The sequence below is a fragment of the Vitis riparia genome, chromosome 19 (genome assembly GCF_004353265.1).
Source record: "Vitis riparia cultivar Riparia Gloire de Montpellier isolate 1030 chromosome 19, EGFV_Vit.rip_1.0, whole genome shotgun sequence".
Taxonomy (NCBI): domain Eukaryota; kingdom Viridiplantae; phylum Streptophyta; class Magnoliopsida; order Vitales; family Vitaceae; genus Vitis; species Vitis riparia.
Genome location: NC_048449.1, coordinates 22,409,923 through 22,437,486, shown reverse-complemented (window position 1 = coordinate 22,437,486; position 27,564 = coordinate 22,409,923). Strand labels below are relative to the sequence as shown.

The following is a 27,564-nucleotide window of genomic DNA, read 5'->3' as shown; positions in this document are numbered from 1 at the left end:
TTACTATTGTGTTTATCATTCTTAGCTTTTCTCGAAGTCATTAGTTCGATCACTGACCATCAAGCATTTTCAACACACCAAATACCAATCTATAGTTTTTTCTTGGTTCTAGTAATCCAAAGACTAAATTTCAAATAATACACTCTAAAGGAATTTTAATTCACTTGACTACATTTGGTAATCCAAACTGCATTAACATTAAGATTATTCTTTGGAGCTACAATTTGTACTACGGCAGCTCAATCCTCATCTAAACTTGGATGCTTATGTAAAAAAACGACTGAATAGACATTTGTTTTTTCTCATGGGATCAAACTGCACATACCTTCCATAATAGACGAGTGTTGTATTTTCGTCTGTTCATTGTAGTTTATTCACCAATAAACTAGCAGACGCGTAAGCATGAAGAGGTAGCTATATAATAGAAGCAGTACAATTTGTTCAGACTTTGAAAGAAGATTAAGCATCTTAGGCACAAGTCCTTGGCAGTTGCTTGCCCAGTAGATTTGGCTTAATGTTGCATTATGACATGGCAAGGCCTTCATTTCCGTTGTATTTCAAGTTGATGTCACCAAGCTCCACGTCTTGGCATGGTACTCCCTGATCACAAATAAGCTTGACCACAACCTGAGTTGAGGTAGTGCCCCGGATGTTTCTGAAGCTAACATTGCTGAGCTTAATGCGTGATGGACTCTGAAAACAACGGAAAGTTAAGTTCCAGACCAATGAAAATGAAGGGAAAAAGAGGGAAAGTAAACAAAAAAAATGGCATTTTTCGTTTCCTTTAAATGTACCTTCAAGTTGCATTGGTTATGGGGGCAGTACCCTTGACCTTTGATTATGGGATTGGCAACATCATTCATGACAATATCTTCAAAATGCATTTTAGAAGCAGTGCCTTGATGGGAGTAGGCTATGTCTTCACTCTCACGCCATTCTGGGGGTGAAGGTGCAGTTCTTGACAGTAATGCCAACCACAGGTTCTTCATTGGGGCACTTTCCTAGACTTCCCACACTGATGCCATAGCCGGGTCCGTAGGTTACTCTTTGGATATTAATTTACTCACTGCCATCACCAATTGAGACACAATCATCTCCGGTTTCTACGGTTGAATTGATCCCTGAGGACCGTCCAATGTGAATTCCATCTGTATTAATGCTGACTTCTGGTGCACTAATTTCAACGTTGTAGAAAGTCAAATTCTTGCACCCCAAAAGATTCATTTGAAACTGTTTGCTATCTCTTGAAGTTATGTCCTTGACCATGCTATTGGTGATGAAGTTGAATCTCAGATTCTGTTATAGATATTTGAATTAAAAAAAAAAAAAAAGACGCCAAAACTTATACTGTTAGCTAGTGTCCTCATTATGAACACAAACTGAAAGAATTACGTAAGCATATATATATACACATGAACTTACGATGGGAAGTTGGTTGCAATATGCAGAACTGGGGCCTTTTCTGCTCCATACAGGTTTTGCTTGGCCATAAAATACTCCACCATAAGACAATATGAACTGGTCGATTTGTTGGAAAGCAATCCAACCAGCTTCAGCCTTGAACCTGCTGGTATCCATCGGGGACTTCACAGTGCCTTGGACATTGAAATTGATAGGAGCCTTGTAAGGGCCTCCAATGGTTATTTGCCCTAGGGCATATGTCCCATCTGGAATCATAACTGTACTCACCACAGGCGACGCACAAGCATCTCGCCAAGCATTAAGTAAGGCCTAAGAAAACATTCCACAGAGAACCCATTAAGCAAAAATTCAAGTTTAACATCTTACAAATATTATAATTGCATTGCCCTCTCCTGGGTAATATCAGTGTTTCCATCAGCCTTGGCCTCATATTTGGTAACATAAAAATGGTATCACCGAACACTTCTGTAGAAGATGCTAGCAATAGCAGAAGAGAGGTTGCTGTGATATTCATTTTTAGGCCCATCTTTGCCTTGTCCCTCTCTTCTGCTTTGTTTGGTAAAACTCGTAAGCAATTAACAATGGAGAAACCTCATTCTTCTCGAGCCATTTTATAGTGTAATTGGAGAAGCTCAAGATGAATACAACCTTTAACCAATTGTTAGCTAATCATGTTTTATAATTTCAAATAGGTTGTGAAGTTTTAACTTCCCTCCTATTATTAGCCTTCACCTTCATAAACTTTATGTGGCAAACTCTTATTACTCTAAATCTTTTATTCAGTTTTTCTTTTTCTTTTTTAACCAAACACAACCTTTTAATGCTTGACTAAGTAAAAAGATTTAAGTGCAACAAAGATTTCCTAATTATAGAGAAAATTATCTTATCAGCAACTTACAAGTAATTGTGAAGGTTGAGAAGTATGCTCCATTAGACTTGTGGTGGGTACTCTGTAATGGTGCTTTAGTAGCTTCAGGATGTTCTAGTACAAATAAAAACAAATATATAAATTATAAACAAATCATAGAAGTCCTTAAAAAATTGGTTGTAAAGAATAGATGATAACTAAGATATCAAAGATAGAATGATAAACTCAAGCTAACTCCTATACTATACATCCACAATCTACAACTTTCAATATGAATCTCCAAAACATAACTGAAGCTTATATCCTCATTGCTATAGCTTTTCACATTGGCTTGGTAGTGATTACATCTAGAAAAATATACTTAATAATCTTTTTTTTTTCGAACATGTTGAAACAATTGTAAAATAACTTTATCAATTTAGCATATAAGTACCTATTAATGATTGTAAGCATGATTCAACACACAATTACTGAATCAATTTTTATTTATTTTTATATGAATAAAGATAGAAAATGCAAATAGAGGTAACACAACTACTTTATGAAAGAGTTGCAAAGTGATATATAGTGTCAAGTTGTTAGATTATAAAGTTTGCTAACCACTAACATGTTGAAGCTCCTTTTAAAAAGACTTCACCTTCGGGATAAGATTCATATACTTCATTTGATGTTGTAAAAATTATAAATATATAGAACCTAGATATATGTGAATACTCTAAGATTTTATGCCAAAAAATTCAATAGATTATGACATGCATATATATGCTAGCAAATATATTGGGCTATGAATGCTTTCAATATGCACATAAATTATGGTCAAAAGAAGGGAGGAAAATGGAAATGAAGAAGATAGTTTTTTTTTTTTTCATCATAAATCCTTCAGATGCAAATGCAATGACATAGATGTCAATCGAGGATATGATTTCAGAACCCAACTATAGTTATTACTTGCTTTGGGAATGGTTTTCCACTTTAACTTGTCTTTAAGTTTTCAAAGATGGGTTCAAGACCTTTAGAAATAGAAAGAATGATACTTTGATTACCTTGAAGAAAAATGATGAAAAACAAAAAAGATTTGACAAGAGAATTGACTAAACGGTTATACCAATTAAGTAGTATATGCTTCTTATTCAACTTATTATTCTATTGCACATGAGAGTAAAAAAATCAGTATTGCAAATAAAGTTTAAAATTTTTTAACAAATCAATTCAAAAATTATAAACAATAAAGAGATGAAAAGAAAAAAAAAAATGAGATAGGGATTGTAAACTTGAACAACAAAGGTTATATATATGGACACTAAGAACATGTTTTTAAAAAATTGATTGACATATTTTTAAAAATTGATTGTCAAGTGATAAACCATAAAGAGACAAAAAGTAGGATAAGAAGTAGAAATTTAAAAACTAAATAAAAAAAACATAATATGAACCCTTTATGCTAACTAAGGACAGTAGAAGAGGGGGGAGAGACTTTTTCCGTCCACCAACCATTAATAGCTTGTACCTATGTTCAAGGTATGGGCAACATTTTGCTAATCTTTACCACTATCTTTTTTTGAATTGACATGAAAATGATCATGACTATAATAAAAGAATTAACATAATAAATTTTCCAAATATATAGAACCTAAACATGAAGTAAGAATCTTTTTGTAAACATTAAATATTTTAAACTATTAAGTTTGAGTACTTTAGGGAATAGGAAGGGTGATACTACAAGTTGACTATCAATAAAACTAAAGATAATGAAGAAAAGAGTCATCCCCATTGTTTCTTGTGTATTCCAAAGCATTTTGATTCCCAAGCTTAAGAAATTAGAGAGAAGAAAAATAACCAAATTGATAAATGATTTAGTATCATGTCCTCCTTGCTCAAATTGTTGGCATTCTTTTGTGTATGAGAATCATAAAATCAAAACTTCAAACAAAATATAATAGTTCTTAACGAATTGAATGTAAAGTTATAAATTAATAAGAAAGACACCAAAAGAACAAAGATAGGAAGTAATCACAAACATCAAGAATGAGTTCAAACAGAATATAATAGTTCTTAACAAATTGAATGTAAAAGTATAAATTAACAAGCAAGACACCAAATTAACAAAGATAGGAAGTAATCACAAACATAAGAATGAGTACATATCAAAGATATTAAGTAAGGGAACTAACTCTTTCCATATGCATCAACCATCCATACCTCATGAACATTTATCTTGTGAAATTAAACGATGCTCAACTCCTTCTCAATATTACCCCTTTGGTATCAACTTGATATGAAAAGAAAACATGAAGGAACATGATCACTTAGCCACACAATTAATAGTGAATTATTACAAGAATGATATATGTTTTAAAATTAAGTAATCTAATCATTTTAACAAGCATGTAAAGTCAAAACATAACTAACAATTAATTTTTCCAACATTGATCAATTAATTTAATTAAAAAAAAACCTTTCCTTTATTTGTGCTACTACATATGAGAATCACGAAAAATAGAATTAAAAAAGGAGCACAACCTCTTACAATATCCCTATAAGAAAATAAAAAGCTAAGCCATAAAAAAAGAAGAAGATAAAAGTTAGATGACAAACCTAAAATATATATTGTAGATATCATGCTTGAATTAAAGAGTGCAACAACTCCACATGAATCCGCCATCCATTTACCCGAGAAAGTAACAAAATTATTGTAACAGAAGTTATTGCATGTATTTTGCATTGACTTGGCAACAATCATATTTGTAACAAAATAGCCTAACCTAAGAAATTTTCCAAACATGAAAAATTCAGGCACCAAGAATTGAGTGAGGTGTGTCTATATAAATATAATGAAATAATATAAAAAATCCAATAACCTCTTTTTGATATCAGCAGCCAATCATGTCTAACAAAGAACTAACTATCAACATTTAATCTTTTGACCAATGAACAAATCTTGCAAGTTTTTGTTAGGGTACTTAAGAGTTCTTCTTTCATTTTAGAGTCTTCAAATACTCCATCATCTCCCTAAATACACAAAATGACCAAAAGAAACTTAAAATACAAAAGGCAAAAAAGTTGTTAATAAGATGTAGAATATCTTGATTAGATCGACTTCTTACCCCTGGTTTCTTAGAATATGAAAGAGTGAGAATTAGAGAGGCAATTGTTGGACTTGAAATGATTGCTACCTATATAAAAAAGAAAGAAAAGGAAATCCTTTCAAATGATAAATTCCTCATAAGGTTCTATCTTTAAAGGAAAATCTTTCAAAATTTAAAGGCATATGTCATAATTTAGTACCTATTTAGAAACAAATGCAAGATTTTGATAAGGTGCTTCAACTCCCTTCAAGACTTGGACCGAAATACAAGTTGTTTCGGGTTTTCATGCTTGCAAAATCACCTTATCTATCTTTCAATTAATTCATCCTAATGATCACATTAGGAAATGCTAATGAAGGAAGCTAGAGATAGGAAAAATCAAATTATTCATGAGCAAGTTTTTCTAAGCAAGCACGGTAGAAAAAATCATGGCAATCATTTTAATTAGAGAGAAAGAGTTTTCACTCATGCGGAAGATTTCGAGGTAATGGTTGAGGCAACTAGAATAACAAAAACAAATGGCATGACAACAATCAATGGAAAAACAACTCAACTAGAATGATAGAATTGACAACTCTCAAAAGCTGGAGGTATTATTATTTGTCAAATTTTTAACAAGACTAATCACTTCCAAAAGATTGTTAAAACATGTTTGACTATTCATATAGCTTAAAAGAAATTCCCCCAACATTGACTACAATAAGTCTATGAAGATGAAATGACCTTGCCTTTTTGTGCTAATTTAGGTGCCATGGTGAACATGATAAATGATGTCGGTAAAATATTTAAAATTTTTAAAAGAAATAGAACATTTATTGATGATATTAGCAAAGACAAAAGATAAATCAATATGTAGTAGTTGTCAAATTAAGAAGAGTTACAAATTCTATTTCTCTTTATCAACTAAAAACTTCAAATTTCCCCTTGATAAGGTGCACTATGACTTATGGGAACCTGACCCATTACATTATGTTCAAGGTTTTCTATATTATGAGAATCATAAGATCATAACTTCAAATAGAGTATAGTATTTCTTAACAAATTAAATGAAAAGTTATAAGTTATTGAGCATGACATTGAACAAAGAAAGAGGTGAAGTAATCATATTATAGACAACAGGAAATTGATCTTACTCTTTCCATATGCATCAACCTTCCATACAACATGCAAATGAAATAACTTTATCCTTATGCATTAGCTATCCATAACTTGTGAACATTTATAGTGGGAATATTGAATTGTATTCAACCAATTCTCAACATTATCCTTTTAGTATAAGTCTGGTATGAGAAGAAAACATCAAGTAACATAATGAGTGCAAACAATCAATAACGAATTATTACAAACATGTTATAAATTTCAAAATTAACTAATTTATTCATTTTAACAAATTTGTAAAATTGGAACATAAAATATATGGCAAACAAACCTAAATTTATAGTAGAGCAAAGGTTCTTTCGGTATCAAACATCTAGTAGATATGAATTAGCCATGAGAAATCATTAGGCCTATCAAAAGTTTGTTTCCTTATGGCGATGACTTTAAGCTAGGGCAATGAACCTGAACAAACAATGATTTCCAATTGAAAAAAGTGAAATAAATAATTATTAAATCAAACCTTGGCATGTCCCAAACTCTTAGAATGCAATATTGAAAGTAACATACATGATTAGGTTGCTACATATCATTAGCAGTTAGTAATTTAAAGATGCAAAACTTTCAAAACTTATTAATCTAAGCATTTTACCAAGGCAAAATGAAAACAAAGGATTATATATGATTTTAAAATAAATAAATCCATAAAAAATGAGAAGAAAGATTGGAATTTCATACCTGAAATGACATTCTTTATCAATCTAATCTTAGCTAAATATCATTTTGTGGGACATAAGCAATCTTGGGCCAATCTTCAATTGTTTCCTTTTGGTATCTTTCTAATAGGTGTGGACAATAATACGTTTTGAGTCTTATAAGATTTTTGAGAGAATGTATCACTTTTGTTAGTGAAATCAATTCTAGATAGTGATAAGTTTGAAGCTCGGTAAGTGATTGAAGATTTTAGATCCAATATAGTAATGTTACCAAACCATGATAGTTCCTAATTGTGAGAGTTTGGAGAGTGGTAAAATATTGAAGCTAAGTCTCCTTTTAGAAAAGATATGAAATCATGTATATCCTAAATAGATAGAGGCGTTAATGAAAAACAAAAATAGAACAACTTCTATTATGAATGCATTGTGAAGGATGTCAAGTTAGGGCACTTATTGATGTCTATGTGAGCAAGACAAGGAGCTAAAGGCAGTGGGAAGGATTTGAAGTTAGGGAATCCATTGATAAGTAAGTGAGAAAGACAAGGAAATGAAGAAATAAATAAGTATGTCTAATTACCTTAGTATTTGATCTCTAGTTTAAAAAAATTGAGGAAATGGAAGTAATGGAAAAAAATGTTAAGTAATGCAGTACAAATTATGTCAACATATGACAATAATTGATATTTAATTGAGAAAGACAAGAACTTTGTTGTTGCAACCTCTCTCCTCCACCATCCCTTTAATTTAAACAAATATTGGTGATGCGTATCCGTTAACCATTCATAACTTGTCAAGTTTGACAACATTAATTAACTTTGAAATAGTAAATAATTCTTAAGTAAGACTAAACATTATTCTTTTGGTATTTTTCATGATATTAAATTAATTTCAATTCAATAATTGGTTAAGCCAAGTATTTTTACAATCGATAATTAATCATCACAAAAATGATTTTAAATAACATTAACAAGTGGGATATAATAAAGACAAGAAAGTAAACAAACAATAGAGAAAATATTGCATTCAAGCATGCATGTCTAGACTATTTGCATGAGGAGTATTAAAGATAGCATTTTCTTTGTTTGACTTCAAAATAGTAAAGATGAAGCAACAAATAGGAAGAGAGGTTGAGACACAAACCTTAAATATTTGGTGGAAGGTACTTGAATTAAAAAAAGTAAGTTTTCTCCACTTTAGCCATCTATTACCTATCCATATAAAAAGAACATCATGCAAATAAAATATGGACTTTGAAAAATTATTGATATCTAATTTATAAAGAAAATAATAACAATGTCAAATCGTGTCCAAATGCCCACTTTTTTTTTATACTTCTACATAAAATGAAAAACTTAACCATTTTATTTACAAATAGTAATGGAGTTACGATGTCTAAGGCAAGGTTTAGAAACTTTATTTTATGGGATAAGAAGGAATACATTTACTCACTAAACTTAATGATAAAGGTTGATTTCCTTACCTAAGATGAACTTAGGCCCCAATATAAGTTTTCTAGAGTTGAAGACTATAAACAAAAACAACTCACAAGTGTAGTGAATATCATTGAAGCTTGGCAAACAAATCAAATACACAAGACATGAAACTCAAGGATATTCAACCGAACACCACAATTAAACTGTCAAATTAACCAAGAAAACAATTACAGTTTGACCATAGAAAACTTTTGTTATGGATAATATGGTGGTCTTTAATTCACAAAACAAAATTTTTTGAAATAATAAAACATGTTATATAACATTAAAATTTTATTAGTTATATGATTATAAGATAACTTCACATATTATATTTCAGCAACAAAGAATCAATTAGTAACAACACAAAATTTTCAATGGGCTTGAAGGCAATCTTAGTTGCAAGAGGTATTGTACTCATTGTAAACTTATACCAACCACCCAAATGATTTAGTTTTAGCATTGAAGTTCTATTAAAGGAATACTAATAGTGAAAGGTTAAATATGATCCAACATGTGCAACAAACACATCCTTGACCCTAACAAGAATAGGCTAGACATTTCATAGAACAATTAAAAAGACATTAAAATCAATTACCAATATATAAAAAAATATTATCAATTCAATTATTATATCAATCAAATAATTTCCAAAAGATTAATTAGTCACTTGAATTGAAATCCAACATGAGACCCAAGCACTAGTGCAAGAATCATCAAACCCTAATAATATAAAATGTTTTAGCTCCAAGGCACTTGAAGATTAACCTACAACTAAATATCAACTTGGAAATGTTTCTTATGCACTTAACATGATGTTCTCATGCCTATACGAACCAAAAAAAATAATATTTGTAAATAGAATATATATCAATTTCTTAGAAATTAGGGTTGCAACTTGGGTGAGTTGAGTTTGGTTGATGGTCAACCAGATCCGAACCAAACCTAAAAAACACTTAACCATAGCCAAACCCAACCCAATTCTCAACCTAAACCCAACCTAATATCATTTTTCTAAACTTGCATTGAGTTTAGTGTAGAAGATACTCTTGTATAATGAATCCTGTTAAGTGTAAATGCATTGACATGGATGTCAGCTCATAAAACAATATTATTATCAAGTGTTATTGTAACATGTCCTCATAATGTAACTCCCTTCAACATTATCTTAAGTTTTTTAAATGTAAGTACCTTTGAAAATGAGAATAATGGTCTTGAAAAAGGGAAGAGAAGACTCATTGTGTATTAGAAATTGACTGCTATGTAATAAATGATAAAAAGAGAAATAGTGAGGAAAAAGGTTTAAAATGTAAACCTAAAGACCATCTTGTTAGCATATATTTATAAAATGTGAACAATATACCACTAGTCCTCTATCCCTTTTGAATCATCTTGATAATTATTATATTAATGATAGAAAGACTAACATATATGAGAAACTTTCAAACAAAAATGTAAACATAAATAAAAAAAATCATAAAAAATAATTATAATTACAAAAATTCATAATGTTAGCAATTAACTACATACAAATTTCAAACTTTATTGATCTAAGGATTTTATAAACCAGGTAAATAGCAAATAAAGATGGCATAATTCCTTTTTCCAATACTTACTAGTTAACATAGTTCAAACATTATTTTAGGACTAATACAATAAATGTGAATTATCTACATTGCATTTTGGTTATAGTTTTATTTATAAAAATGAGAGCAAACAATTTGTATTCTTAATTCTATGATTTGTTTGTGTTCACACATCATGCAAACATAAGGCAAGTAGTGCAAAAAATATTTTCCTTTCCCTGTTTCTCAAATAAATATGTTTTTCTATATTAAGTACCAAATTCATTAAATAATTTTAAAACACCAAACATTTTCTACAATATTGAATTCTAACAACCTAATCCTCTAGCAATCATCAATATATTTTCTCAAAAAGAAAGAGAAGGAAATCCTAAGCTTCTACCACAAGGTACTTGAAAATAAACCAAGCCTTAGCCACAAAGAATTTTAAAACACCAAACATTTTCTACAATATTGAATTTTGACAACCTAATCCTCTAGCGATCATTAATATATTTTCTCAAAAAGAAAGAGAAGGAAAGCCTAAGCTTCTACCACAAGGTACTTGAAAATAAACCAAGCCTTAGCCACAAAGAACATAGATCAATGTTTTGGTTTATAAAACACAAAAAGCCACATCTAGAAGGCACTTGAAGATAAACTAAACCTTGAATATCAATTTGGAACATTTTTCATGAATTTAACATGTTATTGCACTATCACCTATAAGAAGATGTTTTTAAAATTTGATTGTTAAGTGATAAATCATTAAGAGACAAAAAGTGGGATGATAAGTAGAAATTACAAAACTAAATAATGAAAACATAATATGAACCCTTTATTCTAACTAAAGGCAATAGAGGAGGGAGAGACTTTTCCCGTGCACCAGCCATTAATAACTTATAGTTATGTTCAAGGTATGACTAACATTTTGCTAGTCTTCACCACTATCTCTTTTGCATTGACATGAAAATGGTCATGACTATAATAAAATAATTAACATAACTAAATTTTCAAATATACAAAACCTAAACATGAAGTAAGAATATTTTTGTAAACAAGTTAAGTATTTCAAACTATCAAGTTTGAGTACTTTAGGGAATAGGAAGGATGATACTACTAGTTGACTATCAATAAAACTAAAGATGATGAAGAAAAGAGTCATCCCCATTGTTTCTTGGTATTCCAAAGCATTTTGATTCCCAAGCTTAAGAAATTAGAGAGAATCATAAAATCATAAAATTATAAGAAATTAAGAAATTGTTGGTATTCTTTTGTGTATGAGAATCATAAAATCAAACTTCAAATAGAGTATAATAGTTCTTAACAAATTGAATGTAAAGGTATAAATTAACAAGACACCAAAAGATGAAAGATAGAAAGTAATCACAAACATCAAGAATGAGTACATATTATAGATACTAAGCAAGTGAACTAACTCTTTCTATATGCATCATTCATCCATACCTCATGAACATTTATCTTGAGAAATTGAACAATGCTCAACTCATTCTCAATATTACCCCTTTAGTATCAACCTGATATGAAAAGAAAACATGAAAGAACATGATCACTTAGCCACACAATTAATAGTGAATTATTACAAGAATGATATATATTTTAAAATTAACTAGTCTAATCATTTTAACAAGCATGTAAAGTTAGAATATAATTAACAATTAATTTTTCCAACATCAATAAATTGACTTAATTAAAAAAACCTTTCCTTCATTTGTGTTAATCCATATGAGAATCATGAAAATAGAATTAAAAAAGGAGCATAACCTCTTACAATATCCATATAAGAAAATAAAAAACTAAGTCATAAAAAAGAGATAAAAGTTAGATGTAAAACGTGAAATATATTGTAGATACCATGCTTGAATTAAAGAGTTCAACAGTTCCACATAAATCAAACATCCACTTATTCAAGAAGGTAACAAGATCACTGTGGCAGAAGTTATTGCATGTTTTTTTTTTGCATAAACTTAGCAACAATCATATCTATAGCAAAATAGCCTAACCTAAGAAAATTTCTAAACATGAAAAATGCAAGGACTAGGAATGAGTGAAAAGTGTCTATATAAATATAATGAAATAATATAGAAATCCAATAACCTCTTTTTGGTATACTGCTAGCATTTCATCTTTTGATTAAAGAACAAATCTTGAAAGTTTATGTTAGGGTGCTTGAAAGTTCTTCCTTCATTTTAGAATCTTGAAATACTCCATCATCTCCTTGAATGTAGAAAATGACCAAAAGAAACTTAAGATTCAAAAGAATAGAAAAAAGGTTGTCAATAAGATATACAATATCTCAATCAAACTGACTTCTTACCCCTAGCTTCTTGGAATATGAAAGAGGAAGTCTTAGAGAGGCTTGTTAGACTCAAAATGATTGCTACCTATGAAAAGGAAATCCTTTTAAATAATAGATTCCTCATAAGGTTCTATCTATAGGTGAAAATCTTTGAAAATTTAAAGGCATAAGTGATAACTTAGTGCTTATTTAGAATCTCTTATAAGAACTTGTTTTGTTATAAGTGGATTTATGGGATTGGTTCATCAATGGTCTTGGGTCAGAATCCTTTTTTGACTCTGCACCATCGATTCCACTATTATTAGTGAGCAATAATGGAAAAATTCTTTCATATTCATAGAGATAGGGGACATAATTCACATGGATATAGTAAGTCTCGCTTGGGCTACTTTAATGGTAGTCTTTACATTTTCTCTTTCACTCATAGTATGGGGAAGATCAACAATTTGAAGTGCTTTTCTTGCGTATTCTTGATAAACCAACGTTTATATATAGATGTAGGAGGATCTGTTTGGGAAGTAAGAAGCCCCTTTGACATCTCTTCATCTGCAAAGAATTCTCGATGTGAAAACACAGAGACAAAGGGCTGATATTTGAATAGGAAAAAGAGTGGATTTGTAGGGTCCCAAATGAATTAGCTTATTCGAAAAAAGCCTTGTTCTTTGACCAAAATACTACTTTTTTGGGTTTTCATGCTTGCAAAACCACCTTCTCTATCTGTTAATTAATTCATCCTAATGATCACATTAGGAAATCTAATCAATGAAGATGAAGATATGAAAAATCAAATTATTCATGAGCAAGTTTTTCTAAGCACACATGGTAGAAGAAATCGTGATAATCATTTTAATTAGAGAGGAAGAGTTTTCACTCCTGTAAGAAGATTTTGAGGCAATGGTTGAGGAAACTAGAACAACAAAAACAAATGGTGTGACAACAATCAATAGGAAAAAAACTCAACTAGAATGATAGAAGTGACAACTCTCAAAAGTTGGAGGTATTATCGTTTGTCAAATTTTTAACAAGACTAATCATTTCCAAAAGATTGTTAAAACATGTTTGACTATTTACATCACACAAAAGAAATTCCTCAAGCATTGGCTACAATAAGTCTATGAAGATAAAGTGACCCTGCCTTTTATGCTAGTTAAGGTGTCATAATGAACATGATAAATGATGTAGGTAAAATATTTAAAATTTCTAGAAGAGATAGAACAATTATTAATGGTATCATCTAAGACAAAAGGTAAATCAATATGTAGTAGTTGTCAAATAAGGAAGAGCTACAAACTCCATTTCTCTTTATCAACTAAAGACTTTGAATTTCCCTTTGATAAGGTGCACTATAACTTATGGGAACTTAACCCATTACTTTATGTTCAAGGTTTTCTATATTATGGAATCATAAGATCATAACTCCAAATAGAGTACAATATTTCTTAACAAATTGAATGGAAAGTTATAAGTTGTTGAGCATGACACTAAACGAAGAAAGAGACGAAGTAATCATATTATAGACAATAGGAAATTGATATTACTCTTTCCATATGCATCAACCTTCCATAACTTGTGAACATTTATAGTAGGAATATTGAATCGTATTTAGTCAATTCTCAACATTATCGTTTTAGTATAAGCTTGGTATGAGAACAAAATATCAAGTAACATAATGAGTGCAAATAGTTAACAATGAATTATTACAAGCATTTTATAATTTTTTTAACAAATGTGTAAAGTTGGAACATAAAATATATGGCAAAGAAACCTGAATTTAGAAGAGAGCAGAAGTGTTTTCGTTATTAAGCATCTAGTGGATATGAATTAGCCATGAGAAATCATTAGGCCTATCAGAAGTTTGTTTCCTCATGACAATGACTTTAAGTTTGGGCAATGAACCTAAACAGACAATGATTTCAAGTTGAAAACAATGAAAAAAATAATTATTAAATCAAACCTTGGCATGTCCCAAACTCTTAGAATTATTACAAATATGTTATAAATTTCAACTAGTCTAATAATTTTAACAAATGTGTAAAGTTGGAACATAAAATATAGGGCAAAGAAACCTGAAATTAGAAGAGAGCAAAAGTGTTTTCGTTATCAAGCATCTAGTGGATGTGAATTAGCCATGAGAAATCATTAGGCCTATTAGAAGTTTGTTTCCTTATGACAATGACTTTAAGTCTGGGCAATGAACCTGAATAGACAATGATTTCAAGTTAAAAACCATGAAAAAATAATTATTAAATCAAACCTTGGCATGTCCCAAACCCTTAAAATGCAAAATTGAATCATTAGCGGTCAGTAATTTAAAGATACAAAACTTTCAAAACTTAATGATCTAAGCATTTGACCAAAGCAAAATGAAAACAGAGGATTATATATAATTTTAAAATAAATAAATCCATAAAAAAATGAAAGGAAAGATTGGAATTTCATGCCTAAAATGACATTCTTTATCAATCTAATCTCAGCTAAATATCATTTTGTGAGACAAGAAATCTTGGGTCAATCTTCAATTGTTTCCTTTTGGTATCTTTCTAATAGGTGTGGACAACAATAGATTTTGCGTCTTTAAAGGTTTTAGAGAGAATGTATCACTTATATCAATGATATCAATTCTAGATAGTGATCAACTTGAAGCTCGGTAAGTAATTGAAGGTTCTAGATCCAAACAATAATGTTACCAAACCATGATAGTTCCTAATTGTGAGAGTTTGGAGAGTGCAAAAATGTTGAAGCCAAGCCTTCTTTTAGAAGAGATATCAAATCATGAATGTCCCAAATAGAGACTTCAATGAAGAACAAAAAAGCCAACAACTTATATTAATAAATGCACTTTGAAGGTTATCAAGTTAGGGCACTTATTGATATCTAAGCGAAGAAGACAATGAGCTACAAGCAGTGGGAAGGATTTGAAGTTAGGGAATCCATTGATAAGTAAGTGAGAAAGGCAAGGAAATGAAGGCATAAATAAGTATGTCTAATTACCTTAGTATTTGATCTCTATTTAGAAAAATGAGATGTAATTAATGGAAAAGGATGTTAAGTAATGCAGTGCAAATTGTGTTAACATATGACAATAACTAATATCTAATTGAGAAAGACAAGAACTTTGCGGTTGCAACATCTCTCCTCCACCATCCCTTCAATATAAACAAATATTGGTGATGCATATCCATCAACCATCCATAACTTGTTTGACAACATTACTTAACTTTGGAATAGTGAATAATGTTCAAGTAAGACTAAAAATTATTCTTTTGGTATTTGTCATGATATTAAATTAATTCCAATTTAATAATTGGTTAAGCCAAGTATTTTTACAATATGCAATTAATCATCACAATAATGATTTTAAATAACATTAACAAGTGGGATAGAATAAAGACAAGAAAGTAAACAAACAATAGAGAAAATATTGCATTCAAGCATGCATGTCTAGCCTATTTGCATGAAGAGTATTAACGATAGCATTTTCTTTCTTTAACTTCAAAACAGTAAAGATGAAGCAACAAATAGAAAGAGAGGTTGCCACACAAACCTTAAATATTTGATGGAAGACACACTTGACTTAAGTAAAGTAAGTTTTCTCCACTTTAGCCCTCCATTACATATCAATATAAAAAGAGCATCATGCAAACAAAATATTGACTTTGGGAAATTATTATATCTAATTAAAAAAGATAATAATAACAATGTCAAATCATGTCAAAATGACTACTTTTGTTAACTTCTACATAAAATGAAAAACTTAACCATTTTCTTTGCAAACTGTAATTGAGTTAGGAAGTCCAGGGCAACATTTAGAAACTTTGTTTTATGGGTTGAGTAAAAAGAAATACATTTAATCACTAAACTTAATGATAAAAGGTTGATTTCCTTACCTAATATAAACTTAGGCCCTAATATCAATTTTCTAGAGTTGAAGACTATAAACAAACACAACTCACAAGTGTAGTGAATATCATTGAAGCTTGACAAACAAATCAGATACATAAGACATGAAACTCAAGGAATATTCAATTGAACTCCACAATTAAACATCCAAATTAACCAAGAAAACAATTACAATCTAACCATAGAAAACTTTTGTTATGGATAACATGTGGTCTTTAATTCACAAAACCTTAAATCATTTTAAATACTAAATCAAGTAATATAACATTAAAATTTTGTTAGCTATATGACTATAAGATAACTTCACATATAATATTTTAGCAACAAAGAGTTAATTAGTAACTACACAAAATTTTCAAAGGGCTTGAAGGCAGTGTCACTTGCAAGAGGTATTGTACTTCTTGTAAACTTATATCAACAACCAAAATGATTTAGTTTTAGGCTTTTAGCATTGAAGCTCTATTAAAGGAATACTAGTAGTGAAAAGTTAAATCCAATCCAACATGTAAAACAAACACATCCTTGACTCTAACAAGAATAGGCTAGACATTTCATAAAATAATTAAAAAGGCATTGAAATCAATTACCAAGATATAAAAATAAAAAATAAAAATAATTATAAATGTAGTCATGATTACAATCAAATAATTTGCAAAAGATTAATTAGTCGCTTGAACTGAAATCCAACATGAGACCCAACCACTAGTACAAGAATCATCAAACCCTAATAATATAAAATGTTTTAGCTCTAGGGTACTTGAAGATTAACCTACAACTGAATGTCAACTAGGAAATGTTTCTCATGCACTTCACATGATGTTCTAGTAGCCATATGAACCAAAAAATAAGATTTGTAAATGGAATATATATCAATTTCTTAGAAATTTGGGTTGCAAGTTGGGTGAGTTGAGTTTGGATGATGGTTAACCTAATCCGAGCCAAACCTAAGAAACACTTAACCGTAAGCCAAGCCAACCTAACCTCTAATCCAAAGTTACTTAACCTAAGCCCAACATAATCTCATTTTTTTGGGTTCAGGTTGGTTCATTATATGATTCAAAATACATTCACAATATTTTTTAATACACACACACACACAAATTTAAGTAGTAAATATGACAAATTTTCAAGATTACAATAATAATAATAATAATAATAATAATAATAAGTTAATCGATATATCATTTTGGAGAAACAAAAAAGTATATGATACAATTATAATTTGATTTTTTTCTTAAATTATAACAATAAATAAATAAAAATTATAAATATTATTATACAAGATAATACAAATTATAAGTATTATAAAAGTATTAAATTAGGTTTAGGTTAGGCTCAAGGTTGTCTAAACCTTGGCTTAAGCCCAACCAAATTGAATTTATGTTGAAAAAACACTTAAGATAAACTCAATCCGAACATTAAAAATGATCATCCAAACTCACTCAAAGATCTAGCTAGGTTGGGCCAACTCGCCTAAGTTGCACTGCTATTAGAAATTGGTTTTTAAAACATATATGTATCGACACATGGTAGATAGAAAGCAAACAATTAAAACATTTTTTCTTTATATATCTTAATGCACATGAGAATCAAGAAAATAGAATCATAAACAATGTATAAAAATAAAAATAAAAATAAACCAAAGCCATCAAAAAAATGAGAAAAAAGGTTGGATTTCAAGCCTAAAACATATTGTAGATCGCATGCTTGAATTAAGGAGTGCAATAGTAGTGCATGAATCAACCATAAACTCATCTTTGGCTAATCTTCACCTTTTCCTTTTTGTCATTTCTGTGATCAGATTTGGGAGTGAAAGTTATTGACTTTTTGTAGAGTGCTCATGGGTGCATCCCATCTAGCATTAATTTCAACACAAGGCAGTTATCAATCTGAAGTTACTCATCTAATTTGACAAAGTTGCAAAACCAAAACAGTTAACCCTACTTATATGGAGAACTTTTAAATCTTCGAGGGCACTAGAGTGAATTTACATGCTTCCAAATTTTCAAGGGCAATGTGCTAAATCACATGAGGGAGAGACATTTGGCTACCACATTTATGAATTTTCAATAACTTAAGAGAAGTAAGGGTGTGGTAGCCACCAAAATAGACATTAGTCTATGACAATCTTCACTTTCCAATTACTTCATATGAGTATGGTGTCACAATCACATCACTATCCACTTTTGCTTTAACTTAGCAACTATTACATCTGCAATGAAATAGTTAACTTCATAAATTTTCAAACATGTAAAACAAAAACACGAAGTTATTAACAATATCATCACTTTGGAAAATAGTTAAATCATTGACTATAACCATCAAAGTAGCAATTGATATCTTTGAAGATACCAAATTCAAACATTACTAATCTAAGGATTTTATAGAGCGGGTGAAGCAAACAAAAAAAATAATCCTATAACTACTTTATCTAATAGTTGCTAATTAACATAATTAGACTCGTTATAGATGGTCATTTGCACTACTTGGTTAATGTGTTATTATATATGATAATTTGCAACAAATTATAAAAACTAGAGAATAATGCTCCTAACACATTGATAAATAACTAAAAATGGTGCTAGTGTTCAGAGGCAGGAAAAGGACTGGAACTACAAACAAAGCAGCTGAATTTGAAAGAGAGCAAAAATTCTGACTCATAAGAAATCTTTGGTCCAAGGAATAATCACAAGCTTCTTAAGCAAGGTGAAATATGCTAAAAACAGAAATTAAATAAAGCCTAGTTTATTCCCAAACTCTTAGTGTTCAAAACATAAAGTAACATGATCGGTTTGGTCTTTAATAACCAAATAACAACTATATTTAATAATACATGGAATTAACAATTTTGATTTGAAGATGAAAAAATTTTAAAAGATTATCTCAGTTTTACTTTTTTTTTTTTTTCTCTTTATATGCTAAAGCATACCAGAATTGTCGAAACAAAAGGTAAACAGAGCTTATTGATAAACATGAAACCATAGCAAATGAGAACAAAGGCAGGGATTTCAAACCTGAAATAACTTTCTATAACATGAGCAATCTTTGACCAATCTTCAATTGTTTCCCTTTGACATCTTTCCAATTGCAATGGACAATAAGAGATTATGGGTGGCTGTATGGATCTGAAGGAACCAATCTCTTCTGGAGATGAGGTTAGTTCAGGACAGCTATTGATTTCAAGGTATGCAAGTGAGGTGAGACTGCCTATAAAGTCTCTTGTTGTTGCCAAAAAAGAAAAGTCAAGAATTGTGTCTGCAGAGACCTGAGTGGACCATCTCTTCTAGAAGTGATGTCAATTCAAGGCATTCATAAATTCGAAGGTCTGAAGTGATGTAAGGATTCCTATTGAATCTGTTAATGTTGCCAAACAAGAAAGTACCCAATTATGAGTGTCCAAAAGATGCTGAGGACATGCATGTCTTCCAACAATGATGTCAATTCAGGACAACAATAAATTTGAAGACGTTAGTAAAGGGAAGTTGTCCATTGAGTGTGATAAAGTTACCAAATTTAGGGCGGCAATCTGAGTCCCTGAATATAGAGATGCCTTCCAAGGCTTCAAGTGGGATGAGATGTTGAATCACTTGTGACAGAGACATTAATTAAGCTACTAGCACATCACTGAATTTTCAATGACTTGAGAGAAATGAGGTGTGGCCACCACTGAGAGAATATCAATCTATGACAATTCCCACTTTCGATTTGCTTTAGAGAAGTAAGGTGTCACAACTACATTACCATCTGGTATTTTGTTTTGACCCAGCAACACTTGCATCTGTAACAAAGTAGTTAACCTAATAAAATTTTACTAATCTAAGGATTTTACAAAAGTAATACAGTCTTCAAAAGCAGCAAGAGGGTTATAATGGCAAACAGTAAGAGAGAAGGAGAAGAAAGAGGGGTTTGGAGCTGAGGAGATGGGTATTTTTCTGGTGAGTGAATCATATTTATTGGATGCCTTAGCCATCTAGTAGATATGAATAGTCATAGGCTTTCTAAGCAAGGTGAAATCTGTGAGAAAATAGTAATTAATTCAACCCCAAAATTTTCTCAAATTCGTAAAGTGAAAAACATGAAGTAACAATGGAAAAGGCCTGCATTATGAAAGTGTTATATTACTTGTCTCTTAGCATGTGCGAATGCATGAGAATCAGGTAAACAAAATTGTAAATAGAATATAACATTTTTAGAATATTGACACAAAAGTAAGATAAAAAATTGAAGCCACCCAAAGCAGGAATAGAGGATGGATCATGAACCTCTGATATATTGTAGATGGCAAAGTCAAAGAGCCCATGAATGTGTTGGGAGGCCCATCTTGATGTATTTTAAGGGATGTGAGGCATTCTGATGTATTTTAGAATTTCTAGAATGGTAACATGTTGAAACCCTAATGGTAGAGACAGTTACTCGAGCTTTTAAGTCCTTGGAATTTGCACTACTTTACTGAGATAATGAGTTTTTGGTCTATGTCATGTTTAGTTGGAGTGATTTTAAAAAACAACGAAACTCACAGTGACACATATTGCTAACTTGTTCAATCTGTTTACTAGTTTTGTGCATGTGAAAGTCAACAAATATAGTCACAACTTGAATGACACTCTTGACAGAAATGGATGGCAAAATGAAAGACGATGTACAAATTAATAGCAGGCAGCAGATTACCTGTAATACATGGCAAAGAGTAGACCTGAATTCTAAAGAAAGCAGGACCTTCCTCCATTAGTCATCTGGTAGATAAGAAATTATGGGCCATCACAAATTTTTTGGCAGTTCAAAACTTCTGCCACGTGATTTTGAGATGGGAAATGGAAGAATGTAGGCAGTGATTTCAAGTTGAGCCAAGAAGAAATATTCACACGCGTCTTATGCAAGATGAAATCTGCAACCAAATGATAATTAAATCAAACCAGCATCTTCCCAAACTTCAATTACCAATTCATGGCACATTAGAATTGATTTGAATAGAAACTTTTTTTTTTTGATAAGTGATTTGAAGAGAAAATTTTTAAAACTTGCTTGTTTAAGCATTTCATCAAATGAATAAGGTGTGGACATAAATAACAAAATCACTTATGATATATATGCTAATACAACTAGAAGGGTGGATTTCGGACCTGAAATGTCTCTCTATATTGATGGAATCTGAACCAAGCATGGCTCTCTCTATTCTTGAACTTGAAATGTTTCCTTTTGGCATCTTCAAGTAGGTTCCAGCAATGAAAGTTTTTGAGTGTTGGCAGGCTTTTGAGGGAATGCATCTCTTCCAACCGTGATGTCAATTCAGCGCAGTCACAAATATGAAGGTCCATAAGTGAGGTGAAGCTGCCTATCCAGGGCTGCAATATTGCAAAACCAGAGCATAATTCAATTTGAGAGTTTGGATCCTGGAAACATGTTGAGGTACCTCCCCTGGGAGACATCATAGCATCTGAGGATCCAACAGATAGAGATTTCAATGAAGAAGTGGAGAGAAACATCGACTGACACAGCACCTCAGCCCTCATTAAGACTTCAATGCAGATTTTGAGCATCTGCAAGTTTTTGAGGGAACATACCTTCTGGCAGCCATGAGTTCCAAGTTCTATAACTGAGGGGAGGCTGCCTATCCAGTGTTGTAATGTTGCAAAAACAGCAATGTCTAATGGTGAGAGTTTAGATCATGGAAACATGTTGAAGCAGCTCCTCTGGGAGATATATCATATCAGATCTCAGTATTTCCTCAAACCCTTAGAATGTAGAACCTACTAAAATGATCAGTTTAGTGCACATCATCTATCATATAGTCTGCAAAAAAAGAAATCAAATTTATTGATGTGAGCATTTTAACAAACATATGAAGTGTCAATATAAAAGATTTACCAAAACCAAATGGGAAAACATTGCATTTTGATCGTAAAATAATAAAAATGAGAATAAAGGTTAGGAATTTCGGACCTTAAACTTTATTCCCTGATCATCGAAGAAATGAATATGTGGGATATGAGCAATCCTGGACCAGTTTCCACCTGTTGTCACACTGCATATCTGTAGAATTAGACTATCACAGAGATATAACTCCTGCAGGTTTCTGAGTGAACGCATCTCTTCTGGCAGTGATGTCAATTGACGGCATTCATGAACTCCAAGCTCTCTAAGTGAGATGAGGCTGCCCATCCAGTGTGATAATGTTTCCAAACGAGAGCATTTCAAAATGTGGAGAGTTTGGAGAGTGGAAAGATGTTGAAGCAGATCCTTTGGGAGAGATCTCATATCATGTATCTCCCATATATACAGAGACTTCAATGAAGAAGAAGCAAAGATGGACACTAACTTTGACAGTAACTTTGCTCCAACTCCACCCAGGCTTAGTTCCTCAAGACAAGGTAATGAAGCCACTTCAAAGGATGCTAACTCTGGGCATTTTCCAATCTTTAGACTAGAAAGACAAGGTAATGAAGCCACTTCAAAGGATGCTAACTTCGGGCATTTTCCAATCTTTAAACTAGAAAGACAAGGATATGGCTGCAGTTTTAAGCATGTCAAGTTTGGGCAATCATTGACCTTTAAACTAGAAAGACACAGGGATGACGGCAGTTCTAAGCATGTCAAGTCTGGGCTATCACTGATCTCTGATTCAGAAAGTGAGGTGAGGCTGCCTATCCAGTGTGGTGATGTTGCCAAACCAGAGCACTTCAAATTGTGGAGAGTGGAAAGATGTTGAAGCAGCTCCTCTGGGGGAGATACCATATCATCTATGTTGTTAATAAACAGAGACTCCAGTGAAGAAGAAGCAGAGACAAACATTATGAGCACCACCCTTCTGACTGTAGATAGTGATAGTTTCTCAAGACTAGGTAATGAAACCTCTTTTAAGAATGTCAAGTTTTGGCAATGTCTGATCTGTACTTGACAAAGACGAGGAGCTGACTGCAGTTCCAAGGATGTGAAGTTATCACAATATTCGATCTCTAATTGAGAAAGACCAGGAGATGAAGGCAGTTCCAAGGATTTCAAGTTACAGCAAAAACTGATTTGTAATCTAGAAAGATGAGGAGATGAAGGCAGTTCCAAGGATGTCAGCTCATCGCAAGACAGTATGGTTAATATAGAGAGAGAAGAAAATGACTGCAGTTCCAAGGATTTCAAGTTTCGGCAATCACTGATCTCTAATAGAGAAAGACCAAGAGATGAAGGCATTTCCAAGGATTTCAGCTTATCGTAAGACTGTATGGTTGATATAGCAAGAGAAGAACATGACTGCAGTTCCAAGGATTTAAAGTTTCGGCGATCTCTGATCTGTAATTGAGAAAGACCAAGAGATGAAGGCATTTCCAAGGATGTCAAATTTGGGCAACTATGGATCTTTAATTTAGAAAGAGAAGGAAATGACTGCAGTCCCAAGGATGTCAAGTTTGGGCAATCACTGATCTCAAATTCAGAGAGACAAGGAGATGAATGCAATTCAAAGGATGACAAGAGAAGGCACTCTTCAATCTTTAAAGCAGAAAGACGAGGAGAGAACTGCAATTTAAAGGATGTCAAGTGAGGGCATTTTTTGATCTTTAAAGTAGAAAGAGAAGGAGATGAATGCAATTCAAAGGATGTCAACTTAGAACATTCTTCAATCTTTAATTCAGAAAGATGAGGAAATGAGAGACCTTGCTCTGCCCCTGAACCCATCCTCCACAATCCCTTCAACTTCGGCATCTTGTTGAGTTTGAGGGATTGAAGAGCTGGGAAGAATTCGGCATTTGTTGTTGATGGACCCTCTTTCATGCCCTCCGCCTCTTCCATATTCCAAAGCGCCAAAGACTGGAGAGCTGGGAGTTGAGAAAAGGGTGGTAGAATTTGGCATCTTGAACATCCCCTAATATCAATTTTAATTAGGTTAGGAAGCAGGCTATTCATCATCCAACTTGGAAACCTTGCACCTCGGTAGCCACCTATATAAAGCTCTTTTAGGTTTCGGTGTGGTTGGAGGCCTTTCATCACCAACTCATCATCCACATCACAGTTACCTTCTTGGGCCCATTCTAATCTCAAAGACTCAAGGCACTCCTTTTCTTTCAAAATTTCTCCTTCTGATACCCGTGCATTTTGAAGATTTTTTATGAGTAGTCCTCCTCTTAGTTGGTTTAGCCTCTTCAATTCAATTAAGCTGCCAATTGTATGATCCCTGGACAACTCTCTCTCTTCCCCAACAACAAACAATGGTAAACTTTGAAGTAATGTCAATTCTCCTATTCCATGTGGCATATGAGTCAAATTAGCACACCCACCATTCTCCAAGTGTCTAAGATTGATCAATTTTCTTGTATCTTTTGGAAATCTCTTCAAACTCCAACACTCATTGAGTTTTAGTGTTTGTAAATTCTTTAACCTTGTAATAGCATTTGGAGGTGCCTCAAAATCACGAAGAGAAAGATCAAGATACCTTAAGTGGCTCAATTTGTCTACCCACATTGACACCTTCTCTATAGCCAAATTATCCACACTCAACACACGTAGGGACTTAAAGCTAGGAAGAACTTCACTTATAGCTGATGAATCCTTTCTCCAATGTCCACGACAGTCTATAAAGGTCCTTATGGGTTTTCCCTTTAAATCTTTTATCTTAACATTCATTTCTTTAAACAATGATACATGACGAATTTCTTTTGAAATGTTTGTTATGTCATTTCTTAAAATGAGGAACTCAGATCCTATAATTGATTGTGCAAGATCATGTATAAGGTCATGCATTTTATACCTTAATGTAGCAGTAAAAGGATTGTTTCCCGCCTTCTCCAACAATGACCTTGACAATAATTCCTGAAAATATCGATCCCCTATATCTTCTGGTTGCTCATTATTATCATTTGAAGATTGAATGTAACCTTGTGCTATCCATAGTTGTACCAACGACTTTTTCTCAATCTCATAGTCTTTTGGAAATACAACACAATATGTAAAGCATTGTCTCAAATGAGTAGGCAACTTATCATAACTTAGTTTTAGCACAGATAAAACATTCTCATTTTCCTCGCCAAGTGACAACAAATTTTTATTGTTTCTAATAGACAACCATTCGCCCTGTTCTCTTTTAGACTGCAATATCATTGCTAAAGTCTTAATGATGAGAGGAACTCCCTTGCACATTTTTGCAATTTCTTCTCCAATTTCTAGAATTTCTGGATGCAAATTCTCCTGGCCTTCTCTAAATGCGATTTTTGAAAATAAATCCCAGGACTGATTTTGTTCCAGACCTTCCAAACTAATGGGAGAATTATCTCCCATGATTGATGCAACTCTTCGTTTACGGGTGGTCACTACAATTTTACTGCCAATAGCCCCAACCATTAATAAAGTTCTCACGTCATCCCATTTTTGAGGATTTTGATTCCAAACATCATCGAGGACTAGCAAGTACCTCTTTTGACTTATTTTTTCATGAAGCTTATTTTTCATAACCTCCAGACTTTCATCAAACCGAACATTCATAGATTTTAAAACTTTTTTGATCCACATATTAACATCAAAACCATCACCAGAATCATCAGAAATGCAAGCCCATATCTTAGGCTCAAAATGTTCTTTCACTCTTCCATCATTGTATACCAATTGAGCAAGGGTGGTCTTACCCAACCCCCCAATACCTACAATGGCAACAACCGAAAGATTTTCTTCACCGTCGGACGACAACAACTTCCCTATTATCTCCTCTTTGTTTTCTTCTCTTCCTACAATTTCAGATGTTAACACGAATGAATGGGTGTCTCTCCAACTATTCTCTGCCCGTGTGTGTAGTACTATGTCCCGTGGAATAAGATTTAACATGGGGATGTCTTTTGCAATATCATCTATCCTTGCTTTGATATCCTTGAGTCTGTGACTCATGTATAAACGAAAAGCAACTTGATTTTCAGATGAGAAGAAGTCACTGACCTGCCTTGCCAATCCTCCTCGCTGAAGATGATGGGTTGCATAGTCATCCAGCAAGTCATCTGCGTCATACACAACGCCTTTAAGCCTCCGGACCCAATCTTTGACTGCATGATTGTTCTGCTGCTGCTTCTCCTCAGCATCCAAAAGCACAGCCTTGATGGTGCCAAGTTTCCCACTGAGCTTGGTTAACTCCTTTGGAACACCATACATAGATCGAATTTCTTGAACAGCCAGGGACCCTGACTTGATCAAAATGCGATCCACAACACCGAATGGAATTTGGTCAGCCATGTTAGAAGAATTCGAAGTGCAGAAGAACAAGGAAATATAGTAAGAAAAGGAGAACTCAAAAGAGAATTGTGAGGGAGAATACTGGGCAAAGTAGTGATATATAGGGCTTGTGAGCATTGGGGAAATCACACGGTACTAATATAAAATGTGAATTATTATTATTATGGATTAATAGGCGGACAAGTCAACAAGCCATGCAAGTTGTAATATAACTTTTGTCCTTTATTCATTTTATTTTTCTTTACATTCAGTATTTTGTGATCGACGTTTGGTCGATTCAAACACATCCTGTGATGCAAAAATTGAAACCCCCAAGTTGGGTTTTGTTGTTGGAAGATTTAAGAGAAATGCCATAGAAAAAATAGAAAAATAAATTTAAAAAAAATGACAAATAATAAATTATTAAAATTAATAAATTATTTGTACATACCGTTTTAAACTCATTTTACTTCTTTTTTGTTTTCAATAATAATAAACTAATTTTGAAAATACATGAATTTTGAACTAATTTTAATTATATTTAATTTTTATATGAAGAAAATATTTGAAAGAAAATAAAATAAAGATTTAAATAATATTTTTATGCTTCTTCAAATTTATTAAATTTATTTTTCTCATTTCATATAAAATTAAAAATTTTAAAATATAAAATTATCAATTAATTTGAATAATATTTTATTTTGTTTTGTATTTTTCATAAATAAAAAAAATAAAAAAAACAAACATGAAAAAATTATTTTCCTCAATATATATATATTTTTTCTTTAGTATTTTTTTTTTAAATCAAACATAACATAATATATTACAAAATTAAATTGGCTAAATTCTTTTCATATATTAAGGGTTGAGTAAAAAGAAATATTAATATATATTTCAAAGTTTTCATTATTTAAAATATTAGTTTGTTTGGAAGGGTGCAT

The 27,564-nt window shown here is 31.9% G+C and overlaps 2 protein-coding genes across 2 annotated transcripts; both read right to left on the bottom strand.

Moving 5' to 3' along the window:
• Positions 1–145: 145 nt before the first annotated feature.
• On the bottom strand, positions 146–26,644 carry LOC117909285 (putative disease resistance protein RGA1). The gene is made up of 13 exons (XM_034823247.1): positions 23,769–26,644; positions 23,121–23,504; positions 22,385–22,931; positions 22,006–22,234; positions 21,565–21,878; positions 21,113–21,329; positions 19,953–20,222; positions 19,459–19,798; positions 11,692–11,762; positions 2,321–2,404; positions 1,423–1,679; positions 795–1,296; positions 146–693 (listed from the first exon to the last, which is right to left on the bottom strand). The coding sequence occupies exons 1-4, from the start codon at positions 26,642–26,644 to the stop codon at positions 22,226–22,228; spliced, it is 3,816 nt and encodes a 1,271-aa protein (XP_034679138.1). The 3' UTR covers positions 146–693; positions 795–1,296; positions 1,423–1,679; positions 2,321–2,404; positions 11,692–11,762; positions 19,459–19,798; positions 19,953–20,222; positions 21,113–21,329; positions 21,565–21,878; positions 22,006–22,225.
• LOC117908328 (exopolygalacturonase-like) lies at positions 1,060–1,677 on the bottom strand. Its single transcript, XM_034821927.1, has 2 exons — positions 1,423–1,677; positions 1,060–1,296 (listed from the first exon to the last, which is right to left on the bottom strand). The coding sequence occupies exons 1-2, from the start codon at positions 1,675–1,677 to the stop codon at positions 1,060–1,062; spliced, it is 492 nt and encodes a 163-aa protein (XP_034677818.1).
• Positions 26,645–27,564: the final 920 nt, after the last annotated feature.

Bases quoted from the DNA above. Each gene is read 5' to 3' on its own strand.
- LOC117908328 (XM_034821927.1), bottom strand. From the start codon at position 1,677: ATGATTCCAGATGGGACATATGCCCTAGGGCAAATAACCATTGGAGGC. The intron at 1,297-1,422 runs GTAAGTTCATGT...TATCTATAACAG, and splicing joins ATTGCAACCAACTTCCCATC to AATCTGAGATTCAACTTCAT.
- LOC117909285 (XM_034823247.1), bottom strand. From the start codon at position 26,644: ATGGCTGACCAAATTCCATTCGGTGTTGTGGATCGCATTTTGATCAAG. The intron at 23,505-23,768 runs ATCCTTGGAAAT...CGATGAGCTGAC, and splicing joins CATAGTTGCCCAAATTTGAC to ATCCTTGGAACTGCCTTCAT. The intron at 22,932-23,120 runs GTGCTCTGGTTT...TTGTCTTTCTAG, and splicing joins TCCACTCTCCACAATTTGAA to TTTAAAGATTGGAAAATGCC.